Source organism: Humulus lupulus, chromosome 4 (genome assembly GCF_963169125.1).
Source record: "Humulus lupulus chromosome 4, drHumLupu1.1, whole genome shotgun sequence".
Taxonomy (NCBI): Eukaryota; Viridiplantae; Streptophyta; class Magnoliopsida; order Rosales; family Cannabaceae; genus Humulus; species Humulus lupulus.
Window position 1 is genome coordinate 17875815 of NC_084796.1, and position 13185 is coordinate 17888999.

General features: G+C 29.3%; 2 protein-coding genes across 4 annotated transcripts; one reads left to right on the forward strand and one right to left on the reverse strand.

Moving 5' to 3' along the window:
- Positions 1 to 953: 953 nt before the first annotated feature.
- On the reverse strand, positions 954 to 5075 carry LOC133830086 (uncharacterized). Of its 3 annotated transcripts, XR_009891913.1 has the most exons (7): positions 4749 to 5075; positions 4113 to 4315; positions 3871 to 4002; positions 3154 to 3549; positions 2180 to 2452; positions 1720 to 1823; positions 954 to 1449 (listed from the first exon to the last, which is right to left on the reverse strand). XR_009891913.1 is itself a non-coding variant. In XM_062259997.1 (5 exons), the coding sequence occupies exons 2-5, from the start codon at positions 4247 to 4249 to the stop codon at positions 2314 to 2316; spliced, it is 804 nt and encodes a 267-aa protein (XP_062115981.1). In that variant the 5' UTR covers positions 4250 to 4315; positions 4749 to 5075; the 3' UTR covers positions 1633 to 2313. The 3 variants fall into 3 exon arrangements, 1 of the variants encoding a protein (XP_062115981.1); XR_009891914.1 differs by lacking the exon at positions 954 to 1449 and having other exon boundaries at positions 1633 to 1823; XM_062259997.1 differs by lacking the exon at positions 954 to 1449 and having other exon boundaries at positions 1633 to 2452.
- Positions 4777 to 8495, forward strand: LOC133831950 (uncharacterized). Its single transcript, XM_062262352.1, has 4 exons — positions 4777 to 4807; positions 6255 to 6389; positions 6489 to 8193; positions 8282 to 8495. The coding sequence occupies exons 1-4, from the start codon at positions 4777 to 4779 to the stop codon at positions 8493 to 8495; spliced, it is 2085 nt and encodes a 694-aa protein (XP_062118336.1).
- Positions 8496 to 13185: the final 4690 nt, after the last annotated feature.

The window sequence follows — 13185 nt, forward strand, 5'->3', positions numbered from 1 at the left end:
GCGTTGTTATGTTTTCTAGTTATATATAAAAGAATGACATAAACATATGAAATGAAAAAAATAAACCAAAACATTTTTTATGATTTATATATATATATAATATGATAATATTTTTAAACATAAATGATAATTTTTTAATAAAAATAAAGATTATGTATTATATACTATTATTATTATAACGATATTTGATAATATTTAAATTTATATTAATATAAGTACTAAATATTATTATAATAATAATATTTTATAATATTTAAATTTAAAATTAAGATTATATATTATTAACCGTAATAATATTTTATAATATTTAAATTTATATTAATATTATTAAAAGATATTTTCTTAACTTTTTTTTATATAGAAGATATTTACTTAACTTTCTCCCACTTCAGTTTGTTCCTCATCAGTCCCCTACTTCATTTTACATCTTATCAATCACATTTTTACCATCATTTTCTCATCAATCTCTTACTTCATCTTACATCTTATCACACACATTTTTATGATCATTTTCCCAATTCTAATTTCCTTTCACCCAACCCGACTCTCTCACTTTAGTATCTCCAGACTTGACATTTCTCCATTTTCTCTCCCACGTCTCTTTATTTCCCAACTTTCTCTCTCTAATTTCATTTCTCATATTATTTAATACCTCCAACAAATTTTTAAAATTATTTTTTTTGTAAATTTTATTCTATTTTTTTTTCTTTTAAAACTATCAGTAAAATTACAAACATGTTTATTTTTAAAAAATAAAACATTGCTACCAAACACATTTTTATTTTCAAATATTAAAAATTAAAGAAAAAAAAACCTCTACTTCTGTATTAGAAAAATTAAAAGCAAAAATGTTACCAAACCAAACAAGACTTGTAAATGTCAATATTGCTCCATAGGCACAATGAATATTATTAGAATTAAGTTTTAAAAAAGCGAATATACAAATAGTATTGCTATAAAAATTTATTAATATTTATTGTTATGCTATATATTAATTTTAATATAATTTTTAGCATTGCATTGGAGAGGGGAAAAAATTGTTGTGCTAAAACAATAGTATTGTTACAAAAATTAAACCCTACTTTAGACATGCTTCTAATAAATCACTTCACTTGAATTTGTGCCTTGGTTCCTCATCTGACAACAATTTCAGTTTGCTCTTTTTATCATCAGAACAATCACTTTTATTTGGCCACTTCTCATTAGAAAATCAAAACTGATTCCGTATGTATGAAAAAAAATGTACTCATTTTGGAACGTTATTCCAACTGCTGTGGTTGTAGAAGAATCAGTGTCCAACAAAGATCAGCGTTAGTGTTTTTCCGAGAAGATGAATAGTTCATAAGCTCAATAAATGCAGAACAAAAGAAGGCCATTGTGTATACCGGTCTTTGCTCTTTGTTACCATTTGCTTGCTCATTGGAGTAGTGATTTGTTATTTTGGCTAATCTGATAGTCATTATAATGTATTAGTTCTTGATTCATTCTTGAATGAAATCCTCAGATCTTGCTCTCCAAAAAAAAAAAAAAACTGCTCTCATATACACCAAAATAACTAAAAAATGAGCTTTATTGTGACATTCTTTTTCTTTAGTTTTAAATTATTTCATTTTAAATAGGAAGGTCTAACAATCCAAAACAGAAAACACATAGCACATCAAAAATTATTTACTACATAACGTTTCAACTAAGTAAATTTGTATTATTGCTGAAACTAACCTTGTATAGCACTGAATGACTGGTTGCCTGCAGAGTGCAGATGGAGACTGGAGAGGCATACTTAATGGAGCTTCGTCGGAGGAGTGCTGGCGAAATGTCGCTGGCTGATGATGGTGAAGCATCAATGATAAATTGAAATTATAGGCAAGTCTTCTAGTATCAGATGGAAATGCTTTAAAGGGCAGTTAGATTAGATGATAAAACAAAATACAGAAGAATAGAATTGGTATACAACAAAAGGATTTGTGCTTCCTATCCAAACAATAGAATTGCTCCATTTTTTAAATCCTTTCCTAAATGGGGCCATAATTGAGAATTTCTTATGAAGAGTCCACCAAAGATGGGTGATTATATATTCATGATCATCTTTAACAGATATGAAAATTGTGTACAGCAATTATTCCAATACCAATATTTATTTTCCTTTCATCTACTCCAACCAAACGGGGGCATGACTTACCAATCAATCCTATGAGGAGTTCACCAAAGAGTTATGCTGAAGAAACTAGAAACCAAATTATGCTCAGATTTGTTGAAAATGTCTTCATATCTGTTTCCTTTGCATCTAATACTAAACCAGAATAGAGCTGCATATCAAGGTAGGATAGGAAGCTCCACTTTGTCAAACGAAAAGAAACTCACTCGTCCTTGCTCCACATGACAAAACTTCAAAGGAATTCCTCCGCACTTTCTCTCCATGAGTTGAAGTGTCGCTTTGGATGGCGGATAGCCACTAAAGAAAAGAAAATACACTAAGCAATTATTCACAAATGGAAAATATAAGTCTAAACAGTGAACCAATACAGCAACATTAAGGCAGAGGTCAAATAGATATTAAGTTTAAGTATTAGCACAAGATGGTGCGAAAACTGTTCCAGAGACTTTTACTATTGGCAGATGTCTAACCACAAAATTGTCTTCTTTTTTTTTATTTCTTTTATAAGAAACAAGTGTATTTTAAAGGTAATAGAGAGGAAAATACAGAAGGTTATTAGATGTTGTTAGGCCCACTTTCCATACACTTATCCTAGGAATTCTATTGGAGAGGCCAATCCTCTCGAAAGTTTGGGAATTGATTTGTTCTTTGAGTTTTCATAGTAATAAGAGAGGAATTTCAGCTTATTACCAGATTTCTGTCTTTGATAGAGAACAAATCTCAATCAGATATCTTCTCAAATTACAACCAAAGGGGGCCAGTCTCTAAGTAATTCAAAAAAGGAAAAGACATAAAATTACTCGGTATTTTTTCTTGTTCTAAATGGAACTTGTAATGATTGAAACATGTAATTTGAGCATATAATAAGTAAATCCACTGAATAATATCATAACATACACAAAAAGATAAAAAAAATCATCATAACAAGAGTAAAAAAACATCTATTAGCAACAAATTAAAGCTCACGCATCTTATAAGAATTTATTTAAACAAGATACCTAGCAAAGCAGAGCACAAAGCTTGGAGCACCAGGTGAAGACTTTCTAAACTTGGTATTTGGGAGATAAACATCAAATACTGGTTTAACTTCGTCAATCTGCAGCCTACTAAACATTCCTAGAACAGAGAATTCGTCTTCTGATTTCAAGTCCACTGCATTTTCTGAAGAGCACTGAGAAGAAAAAGATTCAGTATTGCTCTTGACATGTTTTAGAGACCATGGGATACCGTATCGCCCCACAATGTAACCAAGAGACTTCAGTTGCCTGTAGGCCTGAAAATGCTCCCAAGAACATCCATTCTTTTCGTCTGAAAAAATCATATACATCTCCTCCATAGAGATACTGGCACCAGCATCATCCATCAGAAGGAAAGCCCCCAATTCGGCCATAAACCTTTTAAAAAAAACATGATTTACTAATTATTCATCTCAATATGGAAGTTAAAAGGGCATACTCATAAACAACAAAAATAAATAAATGAATAATAGCATTGATTGATTAGAATTCTACACTTCTCTTTCTGCTAAAACTCAATTTCAGACCTTTAACTCGAAGTAACAAAAACATTTTTGAATGAGAACTAATATAATCAATAATGAATAATTTTAAGGTACTGGGTCGCTTCTTTGTCTTCAAAAAGAAAATAAATGTTCATTAATTCTATAACTAAAAAAAATAAAGGAAAATTCAAAGTAAAATTAGAATATCACTCACAAAACTTCTTCAATTAAGCAATAGATTTTGCCACAACGGACTATGCCTGTTGTCCTCCAAATTGGACCCTTTTGAACTTCAACCTCAGCCATCCCCATCTTTTTAATCCAACGACCCTTTGATAAAACTTTCCTGAAACCATTAATTAATAAATAAAACAGATCCTTCTTCGTATTTTTAATTAATTATGTAAAAATAACACAAAATAGAAAAGCTAAATAAGAGATTGAGATAGTATTTACCTAGGCTGCAACTTGGAGACTGGTACAGAAGCATAGCAATATTCTTCATCATCATCAACATCGTCATTAGAATCTTTACTATATCTCTCATCATCACTTTCTTCTTCAAAGTAAATTTCCTTTGTCGCCCCCTCCATCTTCAAAGTAGCTTGAAAACCAACATCACAGTTCTTGCCCGGTCCAGTCTAGTCCGCACTCTTTGGCTGTTGAAATAGAGTGGGATTTCACACTATGTTATGAAATTGAATAGTCCTATCCGAAATCTCCATAAACCTTCACAGGTTACGGTCGGTGGGACTGACACAAAAATGAACTTTTTCTAGGAATATTGAAATATTATATTATAAATTTATAGTGATATTTCAACTAGAGACAATGAACTCCTAAAATTATCAGCAATGCTGTATATATATTTATATATATAAATATTCCATATACGACCAGAAAGCAGTATATCTCAGACTGTTTTTTTTCATTGCTTGCTAGATAAAACAAACCTTTATCTACCATTTACAGAGAATCTAGTTCTACGCAGGAATACTGATTCCAAAACAAACAAAAAACAAAAAAACCATTCATCCAATCAATCCAAGCATTAGTTTCCAGACCAGATTATATATATATATATATCCTTACCAGTGGGAGAAAGGGAGCAAGTACAATGATGGTCGAAGATATGAGAATCCACGAGTCCGGTGAGCAACAGTTGATCGAGTGAGTCAGAGATTGAGCCCGCTCTTGAGAGATAGCGCACGGATTCGAAGCGGCTGACTGTGAGAAGTGAGTGAAGAGAGAAGCTAAGAGAGAGCGAAGCTTACTCTGCTTACTGCTTAGGCTGGCGCCACTCTCTCCGTGAGCTGCTTAGGACCGGCGGCGTGACTGTCTACGAGAGAAAGAATAAAAGACAAAAGGTGGAGGTTGTAACATTTTTCTTTATTTTTAATTTTATCAATTTGTAAATTAAACAATTTGTAAGTGAACAAGGTACATTTGAGTTTTTATGCCTAAGGATGAATTTAATTAAAAAAAAATGCTAGCCATTTAAATTATTTAAAAAAATGTCAGTTTTTTTATGGTACCCAAAATATATCTTCCATAATTTTTTTCATCAACTTCTTCTTTTTTCTTCCTTCTCTCCAGGGCCGGCCCTGGGCATAGGCGGGCTAGGCCCGTGCCTAGGGCCCACCCCTACCCAGGGCCCAAAAATATTATTAAAACTTTTAAGTGTGTTCAAAGAAAAAAAAAATTTAAATAAAGCCCGCCCAGCAGCCTTTCCCTTTCCCAGCTAGTGTTCAAGAAAAAAATTTTTAAATAAGGCCCAGCAGCCTTTCCTTCCTAGCCGGCCCAATTAGTTTAAATAAATATAAATATAGTGGTCCAACTGGACCAAAACGTGTGAGGCAATTCAAAGAAAAAAAAAAGGAAAGCTAAAAAGTCTCTTTGGCTCTCTCTCTCTCTCTCTCGTCCTTCTCTCTCACAATCTCACTCTCAATTCACATCCTTTCAAAAAAAAAAAAAAAAAATCAAACTCCCATTTCAATTTTTCCCACCTACCTTCCCTAACCCTAAGAGTTCTCTCTCCTCTCTATACTCTAGTCTCTCCAAAACCACCATTATAATTTACAATTTTACCAACTATCCTCTTCAATTCTCATCACTCATCAATCATCATATTAATATACAATATTAAAAGAAAAAAGCAATCTATTCTTCTTGTATTGTAATGGTAAGCTTTCAAAGTTAATCTTTTATTACTTTTTATTAATTTAATTGTTATGTTTATTTAAAATTAATAATTATTTACTTATCATACACATATTTTTTTTATCACCATTGATTCACATTCACACAAAAAAATAAGGTCACCATTGGCAAAAAAAAAAAAAAACCTTTTTATTGGTCTCATTTGATTTATAAAGTTATGTGACTTGTGTCTTGCAATTTTTTTTTAATTTTTTTTTTATAGTTTTGCTATATTATTGTACTCATATCATTAATTTTGTTTGCAATTTTTATAGGGTCCTATTAGAAATTACAAATACAAATCAGGAGCCCAAAAAAGAAAGGAGAAATTAAGGAAGAAACTCTTGCAAAAAAGTCAGGTTGGTTATCTTAATAAGTATTTTAATACAAATAATGCAGACAATTTTGTAGTGAATGAGAATGACATTGAGAATCAATTTGATATTGAAAGTAATGAGAATGAGAAAAGTTCAAGTGATGTGAATGAAAATGAAGAATTGAATCGAACATTTAATGAGAATGAGAAAACTTCAAGTGATGTCAATGAAAATGAATAACTGAATCAAACAGTGAATGAGAATGAGAAAACTTCAAGTGATGTATTCAACTTTCCTTTTGATATTGATGATCCAGGAAATTGGGATAGGATTGGTCATATTAATATGACAAACTTTATAGTTGAAAGAGGTCCAAAAAGAGTCATTAAGGAAGAGTTTACTAGGGATGCTTCTGGTAGGAATTTTTCTTCATGGCATTATATTAGAGAATTACCAAATGGAGAGAAACAAGATAGGAAGTGGTTGATATATTCAGTTTCTTTAGATAAAGTATTTTGTTTTTGTTGTAAATTGTTTGCAACAAAGAAGCATCTTGTGGGTTTTTTAGCTGAGGGAGGTTTTAATGACTGGCATAATATTTCTGAACGACTAAAAAGTCATGAACGAAGTACACAACACATTGAGTCAATTGCTAGTTGGGTGGAATTAGAAAAACAACTGAAAATGAAGTTAACAATTGATGCAAGTTTAGAAGAACAAGTTAATCAAGAGAAAAAACATTGGAAACAAGTGTTAGAGAGAATTCTTGCTATTGTGAAAAGACTTGGGCAAAATAATTTGGCATTTCGAGGAGATTGTGAAAAACTATATGAGAAAAACAATGGGAATTTCTTACAAATTATAGAATTACTTGCTGAATTTGATTCAACTATGCAAGAACATGTTCGTCGCATTTTAAGAGGTGAGACTCATTATCATTATTTGAGTCACAAGATTCAAAATGAAATGATACAACTACTGGCAACTGAGGTGAAAAGCTCCATAATTAGTAGAATTAAAGAAGCAAAATATTTTTCAGTCATACTAGATTGTACTCCAGATGCAAGTAATGATGAACAGATGTCTCTTGTTTTAAGATGTGTGAATGTTTTAGAAAGTCCAATATTTGTTGATGAGTATTTTCTAGAATTAATAAAAGTTCATGACACATCAGGGCTTGGTTTGCTTAATGAACTTTTAGATGCGTTGAATATTCTTGGACTTGATGTTGATAATATAAGAGGACAAGGATATGACAATGGATCTAATATGAGAGGAAAGAATAAAGGTGTACAAACTAGGCTACTTGAAATGAATCCTAGAGCATTTTACACTCCTTGTGCCTGCCATTCTCTAAATCTTTTACTTTCTGATATGGCTCATTGTTGTCCCAAGGCTGTGTCTTTTTTTGGTGTGGTACAACGAATATACTCATTATTTTCAGCTTCTACAAAAAGATGGAAAATATTTAGAGATCATGTGCCTGGTCTCACTGTTAAGCCATTATCAGAAACACGTTGGGAAATTCATGTTGACAGTGTTAAAGCAATAAGATTCCAAGCTCCACAAATAAAAGAAGCTTTAAATTACTTGGCAGAAAGCAATGAAGATGCCAAAACAAAAAGTGATGCTGAAACTTTAGCAACATATAATATTCAGAATTTTGAGTTCTTGGTGAGCATGGTTATTTGGTATGATTTGTTGTTTGCTGTTAATACTGCTAGCAAGATCCTGCAAAGTGAAGATATGCAAATTGATGTTGCTATCAAAGAGTTAAAGATTCTACTTTCATTTCTTCAAAAATATAGAGAAACTGGTTTTGAGGAGGCTTTGACTAAAGCTACTGAGATTGCAAGTATGATGGAAGTTGAACCTGTATTTATGGAGAAACGAAAAGTTTACAGGAAAAAGCAGTTTGATGAAAGTGTCAATGAGGAGGTGACACAATCAGCAGCAGAGTCATTTAAAATTGATTATTTTCTTTACATAATTGATCAAGCTATTTCATCATTTAAAACCAGGTATGCATACTTTTATGGTGTTTTATTTAAAATTTTCTTTCACTATTCCTACCATAATAACTAATAAAAATAATTATTGTTCAAATAGGTTCGAACAATTTCAGAATTTCGAGGAGAATTTCGGACTATTGTTTGATTTTGAGAAATTAAAGTCTGCAGATGATGACTCTTTGAAGAATTTTTGTATCAATCTTACAAACTTAATGAAGCATGGTGAGATTTCAGATCTTGACAATGATGACCTATACCAAGAGTTATATATGTTGCGTCAAAGTTTACCAAAAGAGCTATCGATGTGTTGAGCTATATAAAAGAAGTGGATGGCAGTTATCCAAATGCTTCAATTGTTTATAGGATTTTTCTAACTATTCCGGTCACTGTTGCCCATGCAGAAAGGAGTTTTTCCAAATTGACCTTGATCAAACCTTATTTCCGTTCAACCATGTCTCAAGAAAGATTAAGTGGTTTAACTATGTTATCCATTGAAAAGGATATAGTAGCAAAACTTGATTATGCAAATTTAATTAATACTTTTGCATCTAAAAATGCAAGACGTATAATATTTAAGTAATATATTGAAATTTATAAGTTTATGTAATGATTTATTGGTTTGGAATGTATTTATATTACTAAATATTAGTTTAATTTTATTTAAAATTACATAAAAAAATTACATATACAAAAGGGTCCATTTTTTTCAAATTTATTAAAACCGTCTTAGGCCCACTTTTTTTCAGAGCCGGCCCTGCTTCTCTCTCCCTCAACTCATTCCTCTCAACTCTTTCTAGAAAAGAAAATCTACAGGTAAGGTAAAATATAAGAGAACCCAATGTAACGGCAAGTATTCCTCATTTAGGACACTAAAATACTACATTTTGAACAGATCTGGGTATGATTTTTAGGTTTTTTTTGCAATTTTTTTTCAGATCGAAAACTTTGAATTCTGTAGAAAATTAACGTGGTTCAATGGTGGTTCGATGGTGCTCGATGCCAGCTTGATAGAGCCTTCAAAATCAAGATTTTCATGAAAAAATTGATGTTGCTCGATGGTGGTTCAATGGTGCTCGATGCAATTCTTGCAAGATACGTAATTTTTCACTCGGGTGTCCGTTTGTGGTGATTTTTATTTTTAATTTTTGGTATTTTTTCAAGATCTACACATTCGAGATGTGTACACACACATTTGGGAAATGTAAATCTTGAAGAAAAAAAATAGAAAATGCAAAACATACCTTATGTTTAATATATGTTTTTGTATGTTTTCAAGTTCTAAACTTTAAAAATGTGTATGTGAACATTTAAGAGAAGTAATTAGGGGTAAAAGAATATTAATTTTGTTATTTAAGAAGTATTTAAAGACAATGTTAAAAGAAAGTCCAGTAGCAAATACATACTACTAGCAAAAATAAGATGACAAAATGACTAATTGTTCTTTGTAAGTTAAACAATTGTTGTAGCAATATTCAGAAAATATAATTAGGTAGGACGGATAATCAAAATTAAGAATTGATATTATAAACTTCATAAATATTAATTGAAGCACAAAAATTGATCAATTAAGAAAATATATATCTCTTCTATTAATATTATATTAAACATATAATATATAATATTTTGTTACGACTGTCAAATTAATAAACTAGAACAAACATTAACTTAAATAAAAATTAATTAATTAAAATAAGATATTTTATGATAATTTAAATAATTAAATCATATTTATTTAAAAATAATAAATACATATATATCATTTTTTTATCTTATAAATTTGTGTGATAGTTTAATTTTTATCAAGTGATTGGAACTTTTTTTCTTAATTAAATTCACCAAAGGACATTACGATATATATTAGAAATTAAAAATAGTTGATGCATGTATAGTATTGTGCACACTATGATTTTTTTATTCTTATTTGATTTCTATTATTAATTTATTTTTAAATATTATTGTATTTTATATATATGTGTAGCCATGTAAATATATATTTATGACAACGTTGTGTTTAGATGTCATATATATAAAAATTATTGATATAAATATTTATATATACTATAAGACTATAATTTATTCTATTATATATATATATATATTTTTTTAAAAAATAGTGAACTAATTTTTATTAAAATTATAGACAATATTTAAAATTTTAATAGTAACATTACTTTTACCTGGTATATATATTTATATATATAATTAATAAGAGAGTAGACACTTGACGATTATATGTCAAATTAATAAACTAAGTGATATTAGCCATAGGTAATATTATAATACTAAAAAATTACAAGCTATATATTTTATATTTTAACATTATTTTTATTATTTTCTAATACGATTAGTTTTAAAGTCATCTAAATAAGAGAAATAAATTAAAAAATAATAAATAAGTCATAATAATTTCTCATCATATATTTTAAAATTTTATATTAAAGTATTTAAATTACTCTATCAATTATGTTTTAAAAACTATAAAAAAAAATATTTATGTGCTTAAATTTATTTATTTTTTTCTTTCTTTTATTAATTATTTATTTTGCCATTTAATATATTTTGTTTATCTAAATATATATGTAATAGTGAAATAAAACCTAAATATACATATTTCTTATTTTGTCTTTTAGTTTTTTAATGAGAAATTACTTATTTGAATTGTTCTAGCCATTAATTTAATAATATATATTTATACATAAATTTTTGTTCGCTTTAAATTTTTTTAATTAAATAATTAAAATTTGATAAAATAAACTTTTTAAATTCATACTTTTAATTTAGAATTTCTTAATATTTTATTATATTGCATATTTTTTCTAAAAGAAAATTAGAAAAAAATTATTTAAATTTAAAATTAAAATTACCATGTATAATATATAAATCAAAACATAAAAAATACCAAATTTTAAATTATTATGAACAATAAATTTAAAACTAATAAACAACATCAAATCATTTACTTTAAAACTAGAATGTATCATATTTTAAATATTATAAATGATTCTTGGTTTAAGGATATTTTTTAATAAAAATTATGATATTATTTATTTCTTTTAAGACTATAGACAATATTGTTTTGGATTAATATTTTTCATATTGTTTCTGTCAATCTTTTATAATATATGACACTGTTTATCTATTTAAAATTTAAATAATAATTAAAAAATATAATAATTTTTAAATAAAACTAAGTAAACATGTATTAGACATTGCTTATACTTAGTATTTATTAATAACTCACATTTAGTTCTAAAAAAATAGTTATAAAAATAAATGAGAAAGATAATTAACATTAAAAACTGTTAATAAATAATTGTAAAATCTAAAGAAAATAGTTAAAGCTAATAAAAGATGAATCTATTTTGTTTTGTATTTTTTTTTACTTAATTTTCTATTTTGCTCCCATTATTAAGTGATTTTTATTTATTTATTTATTATTTTTTTTATAAAAGACCAATGCTCATTGATAAATATAATTAATTAAATCGATTACAATACAAGGTGTTGACGACGTTTTTCGCCAACTAAAAACAAGAGCGATTAAGCAAATGTATAATATAGAATGAAAAGAAGAATAGAGATTTTTACGTGGTTCGATAGTTAAATCTATCTAGTCCATGAGTCACTTTTATTGATCTAGCTGTGTTAAAGCTTTCAGAGCAATTTCACAGAGATTTTGTATCAAAGAATTGAGCGTGTCCCCAAATGACTAAATCCAGGCTATTTATAGATCTGGTACATCAAAATATCCTCCCTTAATTTTAGGGAAGCTACACTATAATACTCAAATTTAAATCCAAATGAATACTTGAACAATACAAATTAAATGCATTATTAAATAAAAAGATCCATTAAAATAAGGTCGATTGTACACGGTTTTAACCAATCCCACATAAATAGGGATTTCCTAACAACATCTTCGTGTATCACCTAAACGCGCATCCATGCCTGTTTGCAACCTCAACGCGCTTTCGAGCTGGCACACAATCTCGAGCTCAACATTCCAGTTATCGCCACCTCCTTATCTTATTAGCCTTTCAAACTCACCTTTCGGAGGAGACTTCTTCTTTTGAACTTCTAATTCATGTGCGAGCATCTCTAACGTGACACCTTGGAACTTCATGGTTATTTGTTCAAGTATCATATTGAATACTTGCTAATTCCAAGCTTATCTCTTGCGAGCCTACATTTCGATGATATTTTATTTATTCTTGAAATTTTGGTGTAACATTTTGCCCCCTTAAAAGTGTCTTTTTGAGCCCTGTGAGAAGGAAACTTTTGAACTTCACTTTCGAGAAACGTGCCCACCTACCACACTCGAGTGTGGACACATGTCAATGTGAGACTGGATTCTGAGAGTACTTGAGTACTCTCTTTTTGTACACGTCTTTTCAACGCCCTTTCTCGCCGCTTGTTTTCAAGATTAAATGAGATCCATCAGATCACGTTTTAATCCATTTCAAGGGCCAAAATTCTCCCCTGAATGCCACATCTTGCCTATTTAAACCCCCTTTCATCTTCATCATTATCATTTTCATTCTCTCACCTTCAGAAAAGAAAAAAGAACCAGAGCTCCAAATTCTCGTATGTTCTCCAAGCCGAAAAAATAGAGCAGTCTCCACACGTTTGTATAGGATCTTTCTTGCTTTTGATCCTTCAATCGAAGATTTCTTCATTCCCGTGTGTAAGTTTTTATATCTCTATTTTCTATGAATAACGTAATTTTAGTTCCATGCATGAGAAATTTTTTTCCTATTCTTGAGATGTTCTTGAAATCCTTACTGAAAAAGAGGACTTTTGGTTTGTATGGGTGGTAATTTTGATGAATAAAAAGTGTTGACTTAGGAAAATTATAGGTAAAGATTGGTAAACATGGCATCTTTTTTTTAGGTTATGGTCTGATAGGTTATAGGTTTCGTGTAGTACAAGAAATGGGGTTTCGGACTAGGGTTTTAATGCACATAAAATGATCCTCTTCCTAGAAAATCGTGATAGCCCAAT

Coding starts and splice junctions, on each gene's coding strand:
- LOC133830086 (XM_062259997.1), bottom strand. CDS start 4,249: ATGGAGGGGGCGACAAAGGAAATTTACTTTGAAGAAGAAAGTGATGAT. Junction 4,003..4,112: donor GTCTCCAAGTTGCAGCCTAG/GTAAATACTATC, acceptor TAATGGTTTCAG/GAAAGTTTTATCAAAGGGTC. Junction 2,453..3,153: donor TTTGTGCTCTGCTTTGCTAG/GTATCTTGTTTA, acceptor TCTTTTCTTTAG/TGGCTATCCGCCATCCAAAG.
- LOC133831950 (XM_062262352.1), top strand. CDS start 4,777: ATGGTCGAAGATATGAGAATCCACGAGTCCG. Junction 4,808..6,254: donor TATGAGAATCCACGAGTCCG/GTGAGCAACAGT, acceptor CAAATAATGCAG/ACAATTTTGTAGTGAATGAG. Junction 6,390..6,488: donor TGAGAATGAGAAAACTTCAA/GTGATGTCAATG, acceptor TTGATGATCCAG/GAAATTGGGATAGGATTGGT.